Source organism: Littorina saxatilis, linkage group LG11, assembly GCF_037325665.1.
Source record: "Littorina saxatilis isolate snail1 linkage group LG11, US_GU_Lsax_2.0, whole genome shotgun sequence".
In the NCBI taxonomy this organism is placed as follows: domain Eukaryota; kingdom Metazoa; phylum Mollusca; class Gastropoda; order Littorinimorpha; family Littorinidae; genus Littorina; species Littorina saxatilis.
In genome coordinates this window covers 23026330-23048524 of record NC_090255.1, presented here as the reverse complement: position 1 = coordinate 23048524, position 22195 = coordinate 23026330, and the positions used below count along the sequence as shown (strand labels likewise).

Genomic DNA, 22195 nt, shown 5'->3' with positions numbered 1-22195 from the left:
CTCTCTTAGTCTCAGTCTCTCTCTCTCTCTCTTCTCCGTGTCCCTCTCCTCTCTGCTCTCTCTCTCTCTCTCTCTCTCTCTCTCTCTCTCTCTCTCTCTCTCTCTCTCTCTCTCTCTCTCTCTCACACACACACTTTCTCTCTCTCTCTCAGTCTCTCTCTTAGTCTCTCAGTCTCTCCCCCCAATCCCTCCTTCCTCATCTCTGTCCATCCCTCTGACATCTCATGAAAACAGCTGAACTTTTAAATCATTTGCTATTAAAGGACAATTAAACACTCAATGAGCTAATACATGTGAAATGGATGATCAGGTGCAACCTCGACGCATATATATACCTGTGATGTGATGTCTTTGAGGTAGTCTAAGTGTTTGGTACACTATAATCCCATTTTTTCTTCTTTTTTAAAATGTCTTACAGATTGTTGTTTAGACACTTATAGCTAGGCCTACTTCCGGTCATAACTTCCGGTCATTGCCAGCAGACGTGTGTGTGCGTAGTATGGTGATTTGTGAGACGGATCGTCCAAATGCGCAAGTATATAAGAGCTGCGCGTTTTAACGATTCTTGTATTCTTTGTATTGATCAAACGCGCACACATCGATCGATGTGTGCGCGTTTGATCGATCCACCAAACGCGCAGCGCGATCGCGCGATCGCGCAGATCGATCAAACGCGCCTAACATATTTATTAGTTACTGTGATACCAAATTGTCTTACCCATGTATGTATGATGCTATGCGCCAGTGATGTATGAATGCTATTTATTTTTGTTTTTATCACACAGCAAGCTGCTTTCCTCGTGTATTTTTTATGTTCATTCATGTATTGTACACTTGGCAATAAATTATCTATCTATCTATCTATCTATTCCAAGTTCATAAGTACCGCGATTTGGCTCAACGCGACTGGGATTGCAAGGAATAATAACGGTTCTCGACATGGCTTGCATACTTTTCAAACGATGTTGACATTTGCAAGGCTGTCCGTACACACTCTCTCTCTCTCTCTCTCTCTCTCCCTCTCTCTCTCTCTCTCTCTCTCTCTCTCTCTCTCTCTCTCTCTCTCTCTCTCTCTCTCTCTCTCTCTCTCTCTCTCTCTCTGGGTTATGTATTTGAACTCAAATACAAGGGCTTGACTCATGTAGATGCAGACTCATGTAGATGCAAAGCAAAGTATTTACTTTGTTATACTTTTCCCTACATAATTTTGTTTTATTTGATTTTTTGTGTGTGATTTATTTTTTATTTTTTATTCTTCAATGTGTTCTTTGTTTCATGTGTGTATCATAGTAGGGACTAGCTGTAAGAAAGGACCATATGGACCTAATGCTATCATCCCTCGGTAATAAAGTTTTCGAGTTCGAGTTCGAGTTCTCTCTCTCTCTCTCTCTCTCTCTTTTTTTCTCTCTCTCTCTCTCACACACACACACACATGACACACACACACACACACACCCCCACACACACACACACGTACACACACATATTATTCATACACAAAAAAGCACACACTCACACGCACATAGTCAGACAAACACCCACACACCCTTACAAACAGACACACACACAGACAGACACACACACACACACACACACACACACACACACACACACACACACACACACACACACACACATACACACACACACAGGTCGTTGCCATTTCACAGCACACGGAAGAACTATGCAGTGTATTGACGTGAGAATCTAGCTGACATTTATTAAGAGGGACAGTTTCACTTTCAACACGTTGGTGGTATAATTATACAGATGTATCAGTAATCGTCTGGTATTCATCGAACAGATGGAGAGACAGCGATCGCGTTCGATGTTTTGTCAACTTTTTTCGTTTTCTTTTTTACATTTAGTCAAGTTTTGACTAAATGTTTTAACATAGAGGGGGAATCGAAACGAGGGTCGTGGTGTATGTGTGTGTGTGCGTGTGTGTGTGTGTGTGTGTGTGTGTGTGTGTGTGTGTGTGTGTGTGTGTGTGTATGTGTGTGTGTGCGTGTGTGCGTGCGTGCGTGCGTGCGTGCGTGTAGAGCGATTCAGACCAAACTACTGGACCGATCTTTATGAAATTTTACATGAGAGTTCCTGGGATTGATATCCTTGGAAGATTTTTTCTTTTTGTCGATAAATACCTTTGATGACGTCATATCCGGCTTTTCGTGAAAGTTGAGGCGGCACTGTCACGCTCTCATTTTTCAACCAAATTGGTTGAAATTTTGGTCAAGTAGTCTTCGACGAAGCCCGGACTTCGGTATTGCATTTCAGCGTGGTGGCTTAAAAATTAATTAATGACTTTGGTCATTAAAAATCTGAAAATTGTAAAAAAAAATAAAAAATTATAAAACGATCCAAATTTACGTTTATCTTATTTTCCATCATTTTCTGATTCCAAAAACATATAAATATGTTATATTTGGATTAAAAACAAGCTCTGAAAATTAAAAATATAAAAATTATCATCAAAATTAAATTTTTGAAATCAATTCAAAAACACTTTCAGCGTCGGTTCCTGATTCCAAAAACATATAGATATGATATGTTTGGATTAAAAACACGCTCAGAAAGTTAAAACGAAGAGAGGTACAGAAAAGCGTGCTATCCTTCTCAGCGCAACTACTAAACCGCTCTTCTTGTCAATTTCACTGCCTTTGCCATGAGCATGAGCGGTGGACTGACGATGCTACGAGTACATACGGTCTTGCTGAAAAATTGCATTGCGTTCAGTTTCATTCTGTGAGTTCGACAGCTACTTGACTAAATGTTGTATTTTCGCCTTTACGCGACTTGTTTTATTACTTAAATAGATAGTACCATCGCTGGAAAATCGCTGGGAAATCCGGGTCTCCCAGTGGAATGATAGCAGGGCAACAGGTGTCTGCATCTGTAGGTGTAATCATCCACATGCGTGCACTTGGTCTTTTACGGGCCACAGTGTTGACACGGGGGTGGGACATGGATACCGTCCCTCTGAGTCTGCACGTGAAGTTGACCCGTGTTCGTCTTGGCCCAGATTTGAACCCGTGATTCCGACCAGTGCAGTGCTCTGCAAACTGATCGAGCTACCGAGCTCCCATCTTGTGAATGGACGAACTCCGAAAATAACTCCGTCGGGTTTGTATGTGCTGTGGGAGAGTGGCCTTTCTTTAAAAAACCTCTGCCAAATATCGGAGGGGCCAATCACTAGCGAGGGTGTGTGTGTGTGTGTGTGTGTGTGTGTGTGTGTGTGTGTGTGTGTGTGTGTGTGTGTGTGTGTGTGTGTGTGTGTGTGTGTGTGTGTGTGTGTGTGTGTGTGTGTGTGTGTGTGTGAAACGTACATGGACGGGAAGACGTCCGACGAAGTAACAAATAATTATAAACCCGACGGATTTATTTCCGAAAATCGTCTATTCCGACAGTTCTGTCTCCGGTATGAACTCCCGGTTGATTTTTAGAACAACCAGGTTTTTTTTTCGCTGGTAGAACAATAAAACCAGTACTCTGAGTTGGACTCTAACTGGTTCCCATGACCATCCCACTGGGTTTTTTCTGGACTGTTTGCATCATACAAGTTTGCGTACCGGTTTGAAAAAGTACTAGCGCCATCACTGGGTGGTGCAAACAATCGCTTAGTCGAGACGGATGACAGCTTGAACAAAACACCGAAGAGTTCTCCAGTGCTTTGACGTGCCAATATTCATAATCTAGCTGACATTTACACAGAGGGTCAATGTCAGGCTCAACCGAAAGACCGATTGTAATCACCGTCATGTTGTTATCGGAAACAATAAAGAGAGGCCATGTACATTAATCAATCAATCAATCAATCAATCAATCAATCAATCAATCAATCAATGAGTCTTATATCGCGCATATTCCGTGGGTACAGTTCTAGGCGCTCTGCAGTGATGCCGTGTGAGATGAAATTTTATACGGCCAGTAGATTGCAGCCATTTCGGCGCATATTCACCTTTCACGGCCTATTATTCCAAGTCACACGGGTATAGGTAGACAATTATTAACTATGCCTAAGCAATTTTGCCAGGAAAGACCCTTTTGTCAATCGTGGGATCTTTAACGTGCACACCCAATGTAGTGTACACGGGGGGAGGTTCGGACACCGAAGAGAGTTGACTCTGTGAAATAAATTTCCGCCGAACCTGGGATCGAACTCACGCTGACAGCGGCCAACTGAATACAAATCCAGCGCGCTACCAACTGAGCTATATCCCCAGAAGTAGTTGTACACTGGGTAGTTGGAAAAGAAACCACTTACGCGGCAAAACATGAAACAAGCTTTTGACAGTAGGCTAACAATTGTAAGATAAACTTTCCAAACATGGTCAAATCATGGGTGCAGCAGGGGGGGGGGGCGGATATGTGGGGGTCTGGTACTGTTCCAGCAGTACATGTTTTGATGAGGAATCGAGTTGCAGTTCATTATAATTCCATCGGCGGGGATGTAGCTCAGTCGGTAGCGCGCTGGATTTGTATCCAGTTGGCCGCTGTCAGCGTGAGTTCGTCCCCATGTTCGGCGAGAGATTTATTTCTCAGAGTCAACTTTGCGTGCAGACTCTCCTCGGTGTCCGAACACCCCCGTGTCTACACGCAAGCACCAAGACCAAGTGCGCACAAAAAAGATCCTGTAATCCGTGTCAGAGTTCGGTGGGTTATAGAAACACGAAAATACCCAGCATGCTTCCTCCAAAAGCGGCGTATGGCTGCCTAAAATTTAATGGCGGGGTAAAACTGTCATACACGTAAAAGCCGTGGGAGTTTCAGCCCATGAACGAACAAACAAACAAACAATTACAATTCCATCACTGCGCTCATTCTCTCAGTTCCAGTCTCTCGACAGATCGAGGTGTGAGAAGGGAGGGGTGGGTGGTGTGTGTGTGTGTGTATGTGTGTGGGGGGGGGTGTTAAAACATGAAAATGTAAAATTTACAAAGCCGTACAGGTCTACAGACAGACAGTTATACACTCAACCACCCAACCTACGACATTGACAGGCAGCGAGAAAGACAAAACTAAGCGACAAGACAGACATAAAAGCACATACATATTTTGTTGTTTTGTGAATGTGGCTATGTAGGACCGCTTCACAAGATTGTTTCCTTTCTTATAGTTTGTGGTTGACAACTATTTTCGTTTAGACCTATCACAGTAAAACTGTAGAAGTTTCTTTAAAGCTAATGTCTCATCACAGTTATGATATCAAATCTTGATCTCCTTCAAAACAACACAACCAAACAACAAGATATACAGCCTCTTCGACAAAGTTAAACCATTCTTAACTAGAACATTCCGGAAGGTTTAAGTTTTGTAACCACATAGCCTACACACACATAAACAGACAACCAAATCTGCCATTATATGGACCCACGTATATATATATAACGTGAGCACACATACACACACACATACACACACACACACACACACACACACACACCCAACAACCACACAAAGAACATTGAGGATACTTCCCCTTCCGGAAATGAAAAAAAAATGAAAAAAGCAAAACATGAGACACAATCTTCAAATCAGAATCCTACCTCAGGTTCGGTCTCAGTACTGGCGCAGCTGGCTTCAGACGACCGACTTCTGGACACCGCGAACTGGTTACGTCTGCAACTATTGTCCACCGACAGCATGTCTGGCGTGGAGAGCTTTCTGTTGCTGGTGCTGGACCCAGATTTCCGAGACCTCGATGACGACGAAGAAATAGCAGAGTTACTCAAAGAGTCTTCAGTACTGACACTGGTTCGGGACTTCCGAGACATGTTGATAGCAGAGTTATTGTTCTTGGTTGATCTTTCGTTGTAGAGACGTATTGAGTTGGTGCAGACGTAGATGCAGGTTTAGTCAGACGAGCTGGAAGATGAGACTTTGTGTTGAGTTTTTCTTCAAAAACTAAAGGTATGCCTTCGTTATTGCCGTATTGGGTAATCTTGAACTTTAGCGTGTTAAATTCATAGCTCAGAATCCAGTGACATTCTTTACCTATTTTTGATACAAGTCCATGAAAGCAAGCCAAAGAACATTTGTCGTGAAATTAATTGACGGATTGAGCTCCAAACTTAAGCATAATTAATTAGTTTGGTTGTTCAATCGACGAAAATGCACCGAAAATGGTGTACGTTGTCAACCATGGGACATCATTTACACGAAAGAGTTGTCTCCCTTGTTCCCTCATACGGATAATTCCTTCTTTGACCCATGTAAACGAAATGCATTCGTACAGTTCATCGGAGTTCATTCCGTAACTGCAAAGGGATCTACAATGACTTGTTATGATTACAAGTGCAGGTTCTACACATTTGGAGACTTAAAGGCCTCTGAATTATGAGCTATGAATTTAACACACTAAAGTTCAAGATTACCGCCGTATTGAGTTTGTCATCTAGCAACCCGCAGTGATTTAGTTTTGAACAATGGTGTTTGCGCCCAAGACAAAAAACACACACGTGCAAGAGGACAGTGTTGATACTTGAAACGCGACACCCTATTACTCCTATTACTCTGTCAGTGTGACGCATGCACACAGCAATATTGCGCTTTTAAAAAAACATTATGATATTTCTGTACCATGCCGGCAAAAATGTGACGTAGTCTGCGACTGCAACTGCGTGTCACTGCGACTGCGTGATTTGAATAAATCCAGCCCTGTAGAACCTATGTTCATCTTTTTCCGTCAGATTATTTATAAGTGAAACTAAAAGAAAAAACAACAACATTAGATGAAAGGAAACAAAATCACAAAAAACAAGGAAGAAAAACTTGAATTAAAACAAAATGTTAGAGGCTTCTATGATCTATTCTGCCACAGAATAAGGCCAACAGATTAAAAGACCTTGTTCGCTTGTGTCATGTTGACCAATTTTAGAAAACAGCTTTTCATTTTCAATCGATATTTGCGCCTGACATTACAGATGTGCTCCTACTTCTGACCCAGTTTGAAATTCCCTGCGTCTATGAACGCAAAAAAGATTCGAAAAATGAAATGAAATCGGACGAATTAAATCTACGATGACGCAGGTTCGTATCTTGAAACCACTTTCCGTTTGAAAAAAATCTGTTATGAAGACTTTTTACATTTAGTCAAGTTTGGATTTCTTTGTTTCTAATGCCTGGAGTGATGTCATTATAATAAGTGTCGTGCCTGTTGAAAACGGTTTCTTTTCTACGGTCATGTTAATGTGTTTGTGATTTTAGAATTTAGTTAGCACGTGGTTTTGTTAGTAAATGAGCAAGTTAGAAAGCAAGTTAGAAAGTAATTGAGTGAGCGAGTGACTTACGTAGGTAATTATTAGGTTATTAGTTAGGTAATTAATTGCTTATTTGATTTATTTCAAACCCTCACAGAAGTACGAAACGGACAATACAGAACGCACAAAGTGTTTAATAACTATAACAGAGAAGCTTTAATCAACCCCCAAAACCAAACCATATCATGCAAGAAGTGATCGTCTAAATCTTAAAGACTGTCTCTGTTGCATGCCGTGTGCGCAGGTGAGTTAAACATTTCCAAGCACGATGCTATCATCGTGAACCGCAAAAATACAAAAACAACTTAATTACAACGTTCTAAAACAACACAGACTCCTACAAACAAACCAGAAGGGAAACCCAAACAAACAAAACGAAGGTAAATCGAAAAGCGCCTCATAACTTTGCACTCAGACCCAGATCGTCAAAAAAATAAATAAAAAAATTACTAAATGTATACCTTCGTTATTGCCGCGTGAACTGTACTAATGCTGTCAGAAAAACCGTCACAAAGAAACCTTCGGCGTGATTGCACAATTTAAAACCAGAAAAAGATTTTAGCCTCCTCAAAAAAACAAAAAAACAAAAAACCAAAAAACAAAATCCAACCACCGAAGACCCCGATCATCTAAAAAGTAAAGGTATATAAAGGTATATAAAGGTATATGCGTTAGTTATTGCCGCGTAATGACAGGAAAACAATTGTACAAACACTGTCAGTAAAAACCTTCACAACAGACGTAATTACAGAAAACAGCCGCCATATTGGATTTCTTTGAAACGGGTTTTACAGCGACATCATACATAAGAAATGCATGTTATATTTGACACAAAGATACACAAGACTTTTATCTACAATCATATAGAACAATGTTTTGACAAAAGACTACAGTTAAATTTATAACAATTTTTGTAATAAGGATTAATGAATTTTTAACCGCATATTCATTAATCCTTATTTCAAAAAATAATATAAAATCATCTGTAGTCTTTTGTCATAATATCGTTCTATATGATTGTAGATACAAGTCTTGTGTATCTTTGTGCCAAATATTAAGCGTTTCTGATGTATGCTGTTGCTGTAAAACCGTTTCCTAGAAATCCAATATGGTGCTGTTTATGCCAGTTTTGCATAGCGACGGCAATCTATATCCTATATTTTTTGCAAATTTGTCATTTCTTTATATAAGTCACTTCAATAACTACCCAACAAACTAAGTTACTCCATGTATTTTCCAAGTTTCATTTTGTTCATTTTAGTGCCTCACATCGCCTTAAGTACGCAATTTAATGCCAACAAAAAGCTTTCAGCCTCCTCCAAACAAACAGAGAAGCCCAAACAAAATCACAGCAAATTGACAAGCCACTTGTCATGTCATCTTCATCAGACTCTCCGCTAGACCAGACCGCAAAATGCATGGACACGGAGTGACGTGTGCTCACGAGCCAATCACGCAGACTTTGATCAAACAAAACGCCGACATCAAAATGCACGAGGTTTGATTTGTCGATTTTCTCTTTGACATTTTAGCTTTGACCTGACTTTATGGACCGATGACGAGATTACATCTTTCTTTTTCTCTCCCACACAGTTTGTTGGCACTGTTTGATGAAGTTTTTTTTTGTCTACGAGAGTTTTTATTCCACGTGAGCGAGGTTGTGGCCAGGACAAATGTTTGGAATTCCTGCTGATTGAGATTGTTTGGGAAAGACAAAGATTCGTAGAATGTTGTTTTGCCTTGTCCTGACGTTGGTTTGAGACTTCAGAGACAGTCATAATGCAGAGTTATTGTTTTTATTTGATCATTCGTCGCAAAGACGTTTAGAACTGATATGATTATTTAAACTAAAAGAGACATAAACTCTTAATTATATCAGTTTAACTGTTATAAGTATATACGTTTTGATCGTTCGAGCTGTAATGAGACTGTTGATACCCTTTTGTCTGTGTCTGTTACTGTGCAAAATGGCTTATGTGGATGACCGGTGAGAAATGAGACGTATACCTGTCCGCTAGTTATTGTGAGATCTCTGTCCACATGTTCCCATGCTCTACTACGATTCAAGTATTTCAGATTATTGAAATGAAAAAGGTTGTGATTTCATCACTGGAACCGATGGATATTATTTTGTTCAACAGTGAATATGTTATATAAGGATCGACATATCGATCCTAGTCGTTGAAACACACACACTATCCTGAACAAAACTGTGCAAAAATACTCCTCAGAGGCTAACAACATCTGCATAATAAATTTACACATTCAAACAATTCTCACAGGGTGACGCAGTAGTCCCCCTTTCACGGCAGCTGCTCTGCAGAGTTGTCTGCCAATCCTGAGCTATTTATAGCCCAATGGACACTTTTGAGTTGTAGAGAACTGTTAGTGATAGGGTCTGACCCCTTGTGTCACCTGGAATGCTCTTACAAACCTTGTGTTTAGCAAATAACATTTATGTTATACATGTAACATATATTCTGTTTATGTTGTATCGGTGAGTACATAACTCTTTTTTTGTTTTAAATCTGTTTATTACTTTAAGCTCAAACTCACTCCAGTGTGACTGACTTTTGGTGACAGTTGGTAACAGTTGGTTACAAATGCATCTCCTAATTTCAGTCGAGGAAAATGCAATTTTCGTATATGTCCTAACTGTGTCTTGACTAATAAGCAAAAAATAAAGTGACGTTTTCTGACGTTTGGCGAAACGATAGCTGCAAAAGACGAGCAGTTTCAGACGAATTTTGGCTCAATTTCATTATCTTTCATTATACTTAACAAATAAACCAAACGAACGGAAAATACTCATTACTCACACGAAATGTCGTTGGAATAAAATAACTGGCAGTTTCTCTTTCCTTTTTTCCTGTCTGAATTCTTGTTCACGTCTATATGGCTGACTATAACATTGACAGTGCACTATCAATCGGCGGGGATATAGCTCAGTTGGTAGCGCGCTGGATTTGTATTCAGTTGGCCGCTGTCAGCGTGAGTTCGATCCCAGGTTCGGCGGTAATTTTTTTTCACAGAGTCAACATTGTGTGCAGACTCTCTTCGGTGTCCGAACCTCCCCCCGTGTACACTACATTGGGTGTGCACGTTAAAAGATCCCACGATTGACAAAAGGGTCTTTCCTGGCAAAATTGCTTAGGCACAGTTAATAATTGTCTACCTATACCCGTGTGACTTGGAATAATAGGCCGCGAAAGGTAAATATGCGCCGAAATGGCTGCAATCTACTGGCCGTATAAAATTTCATCTCACACGGCATCACTGCAGAGCGCCTAGAACTGTACCCACGGAATATGCGCGATATAAGACTCATTGATTGATTGATTGATCAATCACCCCCTATCCAGGTGGATCACCTGGCATGCAATTATAGAAATATTGCAATTGAAAAGCTGTTTCGAAGTAGGATTTCTTAAGGATTACTTTAATCTGTTTCGATCGCAGGCAGACTGCACGAAAAATTTTCGTCAGACTTGAAGTTGTGCCATATATTTTCGTGTTTGGTGTAGTTTGCTTCTACAGTGGCAGAGATGGGACTGGACAATGTCCAAACGGAATGGACAATTGCCAAAAATGAGGAATAACTTTGACAGTTTGGTTTCAAAGTTAGAACAACAATGTTAATTAAGATTTGCATAGATTTTTCTATTCCTGAACAAACAGAAGACATCGAATGATTCATACAAAATAATGATGAATGCACTTTTTTTTTACCAGTTCATGTACCAAACATAGGGCCACGAGGCTTAAAAAAGCAGGAAATCCACCAGGAGGAAATGTATCATCTCTGAATACTCTTGATCGAGCATTAATCTGACGCTATGGTTTTTCGGGTGTAACATGATTTGATGGGCACACACACAGTCCAGGGCATGTAGCTTGTGTAATTTAGGGAACATTTTAGCAGGTGTTCCCCGTCAATAAAAGCTGCACAAGAGCCTCACTACTGGTTGATCGCATGTAAGTTGAGATACCTGTCGATATTTGCGACAAATGTGACTTTTGTCCTGCATCATTTTAATGATCTTGGAACAACATGTATATGGTATAGGTTATTTGTGACCCTCTTGTACTTGAACGTTCCCCTTTATCTAACAAGGAAAAACTGTGCAGGCATTAATTGCTGTGTGTTTGTATCTCAGAATCGATTCAAGGCAATACGACTGCTAAAATTTGTGACCCTCCACCACGAAATGAGTCGCATATCACCCCACGCGGTTCTGCGCTGGGCATACTATAAGTCCGGGGGGTGTCTAGTAAGAGTGTGAGGGTCACCATAGTCACAGGCTTATAACTCGAAAATTGTTCACTCTTTTCTAAAACGGTTTTCACCACTGGATAGAGAATAACAACCTCTTTCAGAAAATGTAAAAATATGAAAATCATGAAAAGGTAACATGCGACTCATTCCGTGGTGGAGGGTCACATATGGTAAAGCTCATTTGGTACCCTCTTGAAGTTCAATGTTCCTCTTTATCTAAAAAAGAAAACGTTTGCATGTATTGCTGTGTTTTGATCTCAGAGTCGATTCAAGGCAATACAACCACTATGGATTTGCGACTTGGACGCTAATAATTTCTTCATATTGGCTACTACCGGCACGGTTGGCCTAGTGGTAAGGCGTCCGCCCCGTGATCGGGAGGTCGTGGGTTCGAACCCCGGCCGGGTCATACCTAAGACTTTAACATTGGCGATCTAGTGGCTGCTCCGCCTGGCGTCTGGCATTATGGGGTTAGTGCTAGGACTGGTTGGTCCGGTGTCAGAATAATGTGACTGGTTGAGACATGAAGCCTGTGCTGCGACTTCTGTCTTGTGTGTGGCGCACGTTATATGTCAAAGCAGCACCGCCCTGATATGGCCCTTCGTGGTCGGCTGGGCGTTAAGCAAACAAACAAACAAACAAACAAACAAACATTGACTACTTACAAACAGCGGAGACAGAAACAAAATGAAAAAAAGAAAAAAAAGAAGGAAAACAAAAAACAAAATAGAGGACAGGTTGAGAGAAAACCAAAGGCATGCATCACACAAAGAGACCGGAAGGAAAGAGAAATGATCGATTTTGAAATTACAAGGCCTGTTCTTCCGGGCATTCACTGCAATTCTTCGATTTTCGCTCATGCACGTTTTGATGTCCTAAACATCAAGGCTTGTGGACTTTGTGTGGAATTTTGCAAAGACAAAAAAGTGACTGTGCATTTTTCTTTTCAACCGTGAAGGCTCCCCTCTCCCTACTCTCTCTCTTTCTCTTTCTCCCCCCCCCCTCCTCTCTCTCGGTCTCTCTCCCTGTCTCTCTCTCAGAATCAATTCAAGGCAATACGACTGCTATAATTTGTGAACCTCCACCACGAAATGAGTCGCATGTCACCTCACGCGGTTCTGCGCTGCGGTTCTCCACCCCCGCCGTCCTCCCACCACTACCCTTCACTTATTCCCACCCGTACCCCAGTTAACCTGCCCCCTCCATTTACCTACCCGCCCACCCAGTCTACACGAGAGTCTGTCGGTCAACTGGCGCATGCAGTGACCACGCCAACGCAACCAATTTGGCAATACGCAAGCAGCGCAATTGCGCCGCCCCTTCGCCCCTGTCCGCAAATTCGCTCAACCAGTCATCAGCAGTTTGCGGTCCCTCCCCCCGGACCCCCACCTGTCTACAGCCAGTCAGCTGACCGTGTCCAACCGCCGCACCTGTCGTCACAGCTCAGTGCAAATGCAGTTCAGCTGCTGAATTTAATTTCAACTCAGCTGATGTGTTAAAAGCTTAAAACTGAAGGCTGTGTAAGTTAGGCGACCTTCGGACTGGACGGAATATTTCAGTTTTTTAACAGTATTGAGCGTTGTATCTGCTCCGTGCATAGTCACACACAGCATCACATGCAGCAACTAGTGTGTGTGTGTGTGTGTGTGTGTGTGTGTGTGTACGTGTGTGTCTGTGCACGAGTGTATGTGTATGTGTGTGTGTGTGTTTGTGTGTTTGTGTGTGTGTGTGTGTGTGTATGTGTGAGCGCGATCGCCGGGTCACCTTGGACAAACATTATTTGATTCAATTTTCTTAGTAGTGTTATACAACCTAGAGCTTGTGTTACGCTTAAAATCTTACGATAAAGTTCGAAGCGTTTTTGCACCTTGTGCAGTGACTATACCTGTGTTTTTAGTTGTGCCTTGCGTTGTACTCGGTCTGCCTGTCTGTGTGACGTGACGTGGACACTGAGGAAAGAGTGTGTTTCTTTCCCTTCGGTTCTAGCACTTCTCCATATCGTCTGACCTGCCAGTGACACGTCGTAGCACATTGTTTAGAACTCTATTGTGTAATTCGTAGACGACAAGGACTTTGCCTTTTCTGGCAAATCTTGAACATTCACTCTACAACGTCCAGTGTGTGCGGATTGTGTCTGCTTCTGCGTGTACTCTTAACATTTATAAGCATGTCGGCACTAGCTCCAGCCGCTGGATTGAATATCGGACACTTAAACATTTATCATATCTTGAACAAAATTCCTGATCTCTGCGTGTTATTAAATCAACATTCTCCCATAACCCATTTGTTTGGGATTTCAGAGACTAGGCTGGACTCACGCATCTGTGATGATATGTTGCGGATACCTCACTATTCTGTTATCCGACGCGACAGTATGGAAGTACAACATACTGGTCTTGCTGTTTATGTCCATGATTCCATTGCAAAGTTTGTTAAGCGCAGGGCTGATCTGGAAGTGAACAGTATTGAATGCCTTTGGCTTGAAATTTCTTATAAGAATTCGAATTCTTTTCTCCTCGGCTTTGTATATAGAAATCCCGCATCCCATTCAGCTTGGTCTGACGATTTTATTGATTTGATGGATAACATCAAATGTAATAATCGTAATGTTTTGTTACTTGGTGATTTTAACATAGACTTGCATAAAACCCAGACAGCCTGGCGCTCAGTTACATCTCTCTTTGGATTCCATCAACTTGTGAACACCTCAACCAGATTGACTGATACAACATCAACGTTGATTGACCACATTTACACTAATAATACCTCCATGGTGTCAAACGTGAAAACTGTACCTTCAAGCATCAGTGACCATTGTTCAATATTTTGTTCTTGGTCGTTCAAGTTACCTAAGCCGGTGCACAAGGGCCATACAACTATTGAATATAGAAGCTTTAAAACGTTTGATGAAACCAAATTCTTCTTTTATCTCAGTTTAGCACCATTTTCCTCTAAGCGTTGGGCGCCCTTTTAGATATACTTTATCCTATAGTGGATAAGCATGCCCCACTACGTCACCACAGAGTGAAATATCCATCTCTTCCCCCATGGTTGACGGAACAGATTATAAAAGCCATGTCCCTGCGTGATTTTTACAAAGCAAACAACATGAAGTCTGATTTTAAGAAACAAAGGAATAAAGTGACAGAATTAGCACGTCAAGCAAAAGCAAATTATTGTAATACATTAATCGAGGACAAGAAAGATATTGTTTGACGTGCTGTTAATAACATATTAGGTAAATCTAAACAGAACTCAAATCGGTCTGCCACAACCATCTCCCCTGAAGATGTTAATAACCATTTTTTGTCCCTTGCCAATAGGCTAAATGAATCTGCAAAATGCGACAGTCCTGATTCTGACATTGAAGTCTCTTTCTCAAAATTACATGATTTTTGTAATCAGAAATGTAAACCAGACAATTTTTTTTTACTATTCCAGACATGGCAGTGCATGAGGTAGGGAAGGTGCTAGAAGGCCTTGAGAATAAAAAGTCCATGGGTCCTGATAAGATTCCTCCTTACTTGACCAAACTAGCTCTACCATATATTGTGGAGCCACTCACCTATGTGTATAATCTCTGCATAAAGCAAAATACTGTACCTACTTTGTTAAAAAGAGCAAAAGTAATTCCACTCCATAAAGGCGGAAATTTAATAACTTTAGACCCATTTCCTTATTATCCATTTTATCCAAACCATTGGAAAAACATATTCACAAACATTTGCTCGCGTACATAGAAAGCAGAAACCTTTTCCATTAATTTCAGTCTGGTTTTCGAACAAATCACTCTTGTCACAGTGCCCTTACCACGCTATGCGACGCCTGGTTGTCTGCAACAAACCGATCTGAAATCAGTGGTGCTGTGTTTCTCGACTTTAGAACAGCGTTTGATCTTGTTGATCATTCAATTCTATTGAAGAAATTACAGTTGTATGTCAGAAACAGTTCAGTGTGTAACTTCTTTGCTTCCTATTTACATGACAGATCTCAATATACTGCCCTAAACTGTAAAACATCTACTGAGGAGACTGTGAAATGCGGGGTGCCTCAAGGTTCTGTGCTTGGGCCGATCTTGTTCTGTCTGTATTTCAATGATCTGCCACTGCACATTTCTCCGTCGCGATATAACCTTCGTGGTTGAACACGACGTTAAACACCAAATAACTGGTGTAGTGCTAATGCTATGCTTGTCCATCCAATAAAAACTAAAAGTATGGTCATTGCAACCAGACAAAAACACCAGATTTCTCCACTCAAACTAAATCTTACTATTGGTACGCAATCAATTGAACAAGTTCAACAGCATCGCGTTTTAGGGGTAATTATTGATTGTGAATTCAAGTGGCAGGCACAATTACAGCATATTTGCAAGAAAGTAGCCAATAACGTTTTCCTCCTATCCAAGTTAAAGCAATTTACGGACAGAAGGACTCTGGAAATGTTCCACCATGCTCATGTAATGCCTCACATTAATTATGTTTCGACGCTCTGGGATGGCAGCAGTGATGTCCACTTGAAAAAGTTAGACTCTCTCTATCGTCGCTCGGCCAAACTCATCGTAAAGGATAATGCATCAACAGATATGAAATTAAAAATGCTTAACTTTCTTCCACTGGAAAAGCATCTCAAGTTAAACAAAGCCATTTTCATGCATAAATTGTATTACGGTAAAGTGCCGATTTACATTACATCATTATTTAATAAAGCTACCCGCAGATATGAGTCGGTCAACTTGATCCCACCGATTCCACGAATTGACCTGTATAAGACCAGTCTTGCTTTTTCGGGTACTTCAGTTTGGAATTCGCTTCCATCATCCTTTAAGCACTTAAAGCCATTACAAAGTTTAAAAAAATGTGTTAAAAACCACTTAATGTCTGAGTAGTTTAACGCCTTTTGATTTACCACACTTAGTATTACGTCAAAGATATGCTGTGCATTGTATGTTCTGAACATATTTGTGTTGTACTATTGCTACATGTTCGATTGCTACCAGCTTGTATTTATAATTACCTGCATAGTATGTATTTGATTTTATGAATAACCACATATGTATGCTCTTCGTGCCGCATCTTCATCATCATCTTTATCATCATCATCATCATCGTCATCTTTATTATCACGTGCTGAATTTTTTCGACCTCCTTTTGTTGGTTAACTTTTTAACTTTTTAATTTTTAATGTTTTAATCATATAATTGTGTGTCTATGCGTCCCAAGGACATATTGTAAGAAAAGGCGTGCCTTAAATCTTAATCCTTGTTAAATAAAGTTCAATTCAAATTAAATGTATCTCTTTTTTCTATACGTGTGTGTGTGTGTGTGTGTGTGTGTGTGTGTGTGTGTGTGTGTGTGTGTATGTGTGTGTGTGTGTGTGCGTGTGTGTGTGTGTGTGAGACTCTCTCTCTCTCTCTCTCTCTCTCTCTCTCTCTCTCTCTCTCTCTCTCTCTCTCTCTCTCTCTCTCTCGTCTGCGGAAGTTAGCATGGCCTGATCAATGTATGACTAATTTTAAGAATTATAATATTCATCTTTACATCTAAAGCCCACAATATATCTTTGTTTTCGGAGCTCGCGATTTAAATACAACAACTCAACCAAGAACAACATTTTGTTACCGACATAACCAACTGCATACCATGTTCCCAATATGTCTCAGAAGTAGCAAACTATCAACTTTAAAGGCATATGTACTCGATGACTATACACGCTAATTGCTTTACCAACAGCTGGAGACATGCTAAATTAAGTTCCCTGCAAAATATTGTGGTCTAGGACCCCTTCAATGTTGAGATATGTTAATTTTCATTTTGATCTGGATCGTCCTATTTATAGATTTGGCAACACATGTAACGTTGATGCAAGGGAGCTAACACCGCGGCTTTGTTGACATCCTCACTTTTTCAGAGGCTAGAACACGTAATAATGCATGTATTATGGTCCGCGCATGGTGACATATCGTCATTATATGGTCTTATGGTGCGTTTGACATCGATTATGGGCAAACTACACTTTGTAAACACGGGAGCGCGTACATATGCCTTTAAAGTACATGTATAAAGGTCAATAAAGCATTATTGCTAAACGATGAGGTTAAATACACAGATAAAAGTAAAACGATTCACCTTAAAATTAATGATTTCAGATATATAGAACATGATGTCATCCGCCTTGCCATCTGAGCTCCATTGCGAAATCAAACTGTCTCTCGGGCCAACTTTTTAACTTTTATTTCTAGTGTGCAGCTAGAGTTCTGCTTTTTGCACCTTGCACGTCACCATATTCTTGTCGCTAGAGTGTGTTCGTATTTGTGACCCTCCACCACGGAATGAGTCACATGTCACCTTTGCATAATTTTCATAATTTTTACATTTTCTAAAGAGTTTTTTTATGCTCTATCCAGTGGTGAAAACCGTTTTAGAAAAGAGCGAAAACTGGTTGAGTTATAAGCCTGTGACTAAGATGACCCTCACACTGTTACCAGACACTCCCCGGACTTTTTTTTTTAGCCTAACGCAGAACCGCGCGAGGTGACATGCGACTCATTTCGTGGTGGAGGGTCACATTAAAAGAAAAATTACATTGCAACAAGGGAAATCTTTTTTACCTTTCACTTCAAATGTGCATCTGAGGCTCTGCCATTTGTACGTTTCACAATGGAACGTCTTTAAATATTCTAGTCACCTGAGCTTTTTGTCTACTTGTTTTTTTTTTCTTCCCTCTGTCCTTTGCAGACTGATACAAATGACAGTATGGTTTGCAGGACAAATTGCGCTTTCCTCTCCAGTTGGGGTATCGGGCCCAACAACTTAACCTAGGTCCCACTGTGACGAATTTTGACGGCGAACTACAACGATTCGCCGAGGTCGTTGTGGTTCGTATTACTTCGTTTCGTTCTTGTTCGGCCGATTCTTCGCAATCATTCGTGGCAAACATCGTTGTGGCAAAATCGTAGTAACTCGTTGTGGTTCGTCAAAATATTCGTGATAGTGGGACCTAGGCTTAAGCTTTGCTTTAAAAGGCACACCCCTTCCCGTGAAAATACAGAATACAGAATACAGAATACAGAATACATAACACAGAATCTTTAATTGCCCAAGGTTAGGAATGTGTGATGACATTGCGGGTTAGAGGGCTGTCATACAGGCGACTCAGTCGTTGCGATTCAGTCGTCGCGATTCAGTCTTTGGCCGATCGCACATCACATCGTAGGCCATGACCCGTCACACTATGAACGATAGACGAACGATTGACGAACGATAACTCCACGCGAGCGGGGCGGAAGTGCCGTGTCACGGCAAACGCGCTTTGCGAGAGCAGACGCTAAATGTTCGAACGTCGCTCTACCTTTCTGAAAAATTCCTTTCAGCATTACGCCTTTGCAAGAAATAAAGTTCCCAGACAGCTGCAATTAATGTTTTCCGACCGCTGTACACGCCTAAAACGTCTCCTTTATATCTGAGTAAAAAACTGTTCTTCCAAAAAGTTTTGAATCGACGAAGAGACGCTGTACGCCACTGTCCGCCATTATTTTACGTCACGGCGTCAAGGCCGCAGCAACGCGTTCTGATTGGCTCTGTTGGCTCTGCCCCTGCGATTGACAGACGACTGGATCGCAGGAATAGAACATGTTCTAAACCTCAAAGCTTCGAGGGAATCGCATGAGACTGAGTCGCAGACTTGTCGTAGCTGTTTTCTACGACTGAGTCGGCTGTTTGACAGGGTAAATCGCGCGACTCAGTCGCATGTGTGACAGCCCTCTAAGAAACATTTCAATCCAGCCATTTACACCAACACACGCATCAAAAACAAACTGATCAACAGCAGTTCAAAACAGCATCTCACATATGTCCAGGCTGTTAAATGGAATAAGACCATCCCTCCGCTTGGTGTCATACCAACTTTGAACGGTCTGGGTGCTCTCTGTGCACATGTTTTGACAGGATTCATTCATGCCAGGAGACTGGTTCCGAATAACTCTAAATGTGACCCTCCACCACGGGATGAGTCACATGTTACCTTTGTATGTGTAACCGAGTGCCGTAACACTACGATCACCTCGGGAGGCGAAGTGCAATCAAACAGGATTGAAAATGTTAGGGCTAATTTCTTAGCCCTATAAAAACTGTTATGCAAACCCGAAGGTTTCTATGAACATACAGACAATCGGAAACCACCAGACCCCATCACAAACAGAATTCCACAATCCACCGGTGTTGACTTCAAGGCCAACAGCTCGGGTGCAGAGTCTGCTGTGAAAGGAGCGGTAGCCTCCCCTGTCACAATCGGCCCCGTTTGAATGAACTTCGTCCCGAAGTTCCGAACCCGGGGACCACTGTCCATCCCAAGTTCGCAGACTGGGAATAGCACGAAAATGTTCAGTGGTCATATTATGCCATTACCTGAACATATCATGCCGAGTCCCATCCCTGCTCGCAAGCGCCAGATGTAACCGAGTGCCGTAACACTACGATCACCTCGGGAGGCGAAGTGCAATCAAACAGGATTGAAAATGTTAGGGCTAATTTCTTAGCCCTATAAAAACTGTTATGCAAACCCGAAGGTTTCCATGAACATACAGACAATCGGAAACCACCAGACCCCATCACAAACAGAATTCCACAATCAACCGGTGTTGACTTAAAGGCCAACAACTCGGGTGCAGAGTCTGCTGTGAAAGAAGCGGTAGCCTCCCCTGTCACACATGTATTTCATATTTTTACATTTCCCTAACGAGTTTTTGTATGCTCTATCCAGCGGTGAAAACCGTTTTAGAAAAGAGCGAACACTTTTTGAGTTATAAGCCTGTGACTAAGGTGACCCTCACACTGTTACCGGCCAGACACATCCCGGACTTATATTAAGCCTAGCGCAGAACCGCGCGAGGTGACATGCGACTCATTTCGTGGTGGAGGGTCACAAATTACTCTAATACACATGTCGTTGGCATTAGGAGCGCTTACTTCCCTTTGTTAATCACATCTCTCTGCCTCATTCCTTTAAGATTTTCATTCATTACAATAAAAAAATCCAACTCACTTCAGCAAGAAAGCCAGAGTGTGGATATTTGTTATATGTCCGAGACGAAGCATTTTGTTCTGCTGCATATTTCAGTTTTCGACAACTTTTGAAGTTCCGCTGACTTTTTCTTTACAAAGCTTCTGAAACTGACATGTTGAGTTTTTGTTGATTCTAGGTAATTATGAGAAAAATCGAAAAATAATCGTAACCGAGCACTTTTTGAAATTGTCAATATGTTGCGCATAAGGAGTGTTAGCTATGCAACAATTGTAAATATGCATACGAAAAGTGAAAATACTTGTTAAAACACACATTAACACACGCATGCACACACACACACACACACACACACACACACACACACACACACACACACACACACACACACACACACACACACACACATATACACACACACACACATACACACACACACACACACACACACACACACATACACAGACACACACACAGGCACATACACAGACACACACACATACACAGACACACACACACACGCACGGACACACACACACACGCACGGACACACACACACACACGCACGCACCACCTCACTCTAGCAAGAAGCCAGAGTGTTGATGTTAGGTATGAGACCAAGACGAAGAATGGTCTTATCCCATGGTCGAACGTGGCCAGATTGGAGATGGTAAGCCGGCAAGGGGTGTGTGTGTGTGCTTTTAAATGTAATAACTGTCTGTACACATAGCTGCCTAAGATGGGGTTCATACAAAACCTCCATCACCCTCACCCCCCCCTCACCCCCCCCCCTCACCCCCCCCCCCCCCCACACACACACATTAAATCTCAACTAGCAAAAACATGACACAAAAAGAGTAAACAATAGGAAAACTAATCAAAATAAAATAAACCGACAAGAAAGTAAACAAGTCGCGTAAGGCGAAATTACTACATTTAGTCAAGCTGTGGAACTCACAGAATGAAACTGAACGCACTGCATTTTTTTCACAATGACCGTAGTCCGCCGCTTGTGCATAACGGAGTGAAACTGACGAGCCTGTTCAGCGCGGTAGTGGTTTCGCTGTGCTGCATAGCACGCTTTTCTGTACCTCTCTTCGTTTTAACTTTCTGAGCGTGTTTTTAATCCAAACATATCATATCTATATGTTTTTGGAATCAGGAACCGACAAGGAATAAGATGAAATTGTTTTTAAATCGATTTCGGAAATTTAATTTTGATCATAATTTTTATATTTTTAATTTTCAGAGCTTGTTTTTTAATCCAAATATAACATATTTATATGTTTTAGGAATCAGGAAATGATGTAGAATAAGATAAACGTAAATTTGGATCGTTTTATATTAAAAAAAATTATAACAATTTTCAGATATTTAATGACCAAAGTCATAAATTAATTTTTAAGCCACCAAGCTGAAATGCAATACCGAAGTCCGGCCTTTTACAAAAATTTCAATCAATTTGATTGAAAAATGAGGGTGTGACAGTGCCGCCTCAACTTTTACAAAAAGCCAGATATGACGTCATCAAAAGTATTTATCGAAAAAAATAAAAAAAATGTCCGGGGATGTCATTCCCAGGAACTCTCATGTAAAAGTTCATAAAGATCGGTCCAGTAGTTTGGTCTGAATCGCTCTACAC

The 22195-nt window shown here is 41.2% G+C and overlaps 1 protein-coding gene across 1 annotated transcript in view; it reads right to left on the bottom strand.

Moving 5' to 3' along the window:
- LOC138980038 (uncharacterized) overlaps window positions 1–5862 on the bottom strand; it is a 33269-nt gene extending 27407 nt beyond the window's left edge. Inside the window, exon 1 of the mRNA XM_070352833.1 lies at window positions 5547–5862. Within this exon, the coding sequence (XP_070208934.1) occupies window positions 5547–5774 (228 nt within the window). The 5' untranslated portion in view covers window positions 5775–5862. The remainder of the gene's footprint in view (window positions 1–5546) is intronic.
- Between the last annotated feature and the right edge of the window lie 16333 nt (window positions 5863–22195).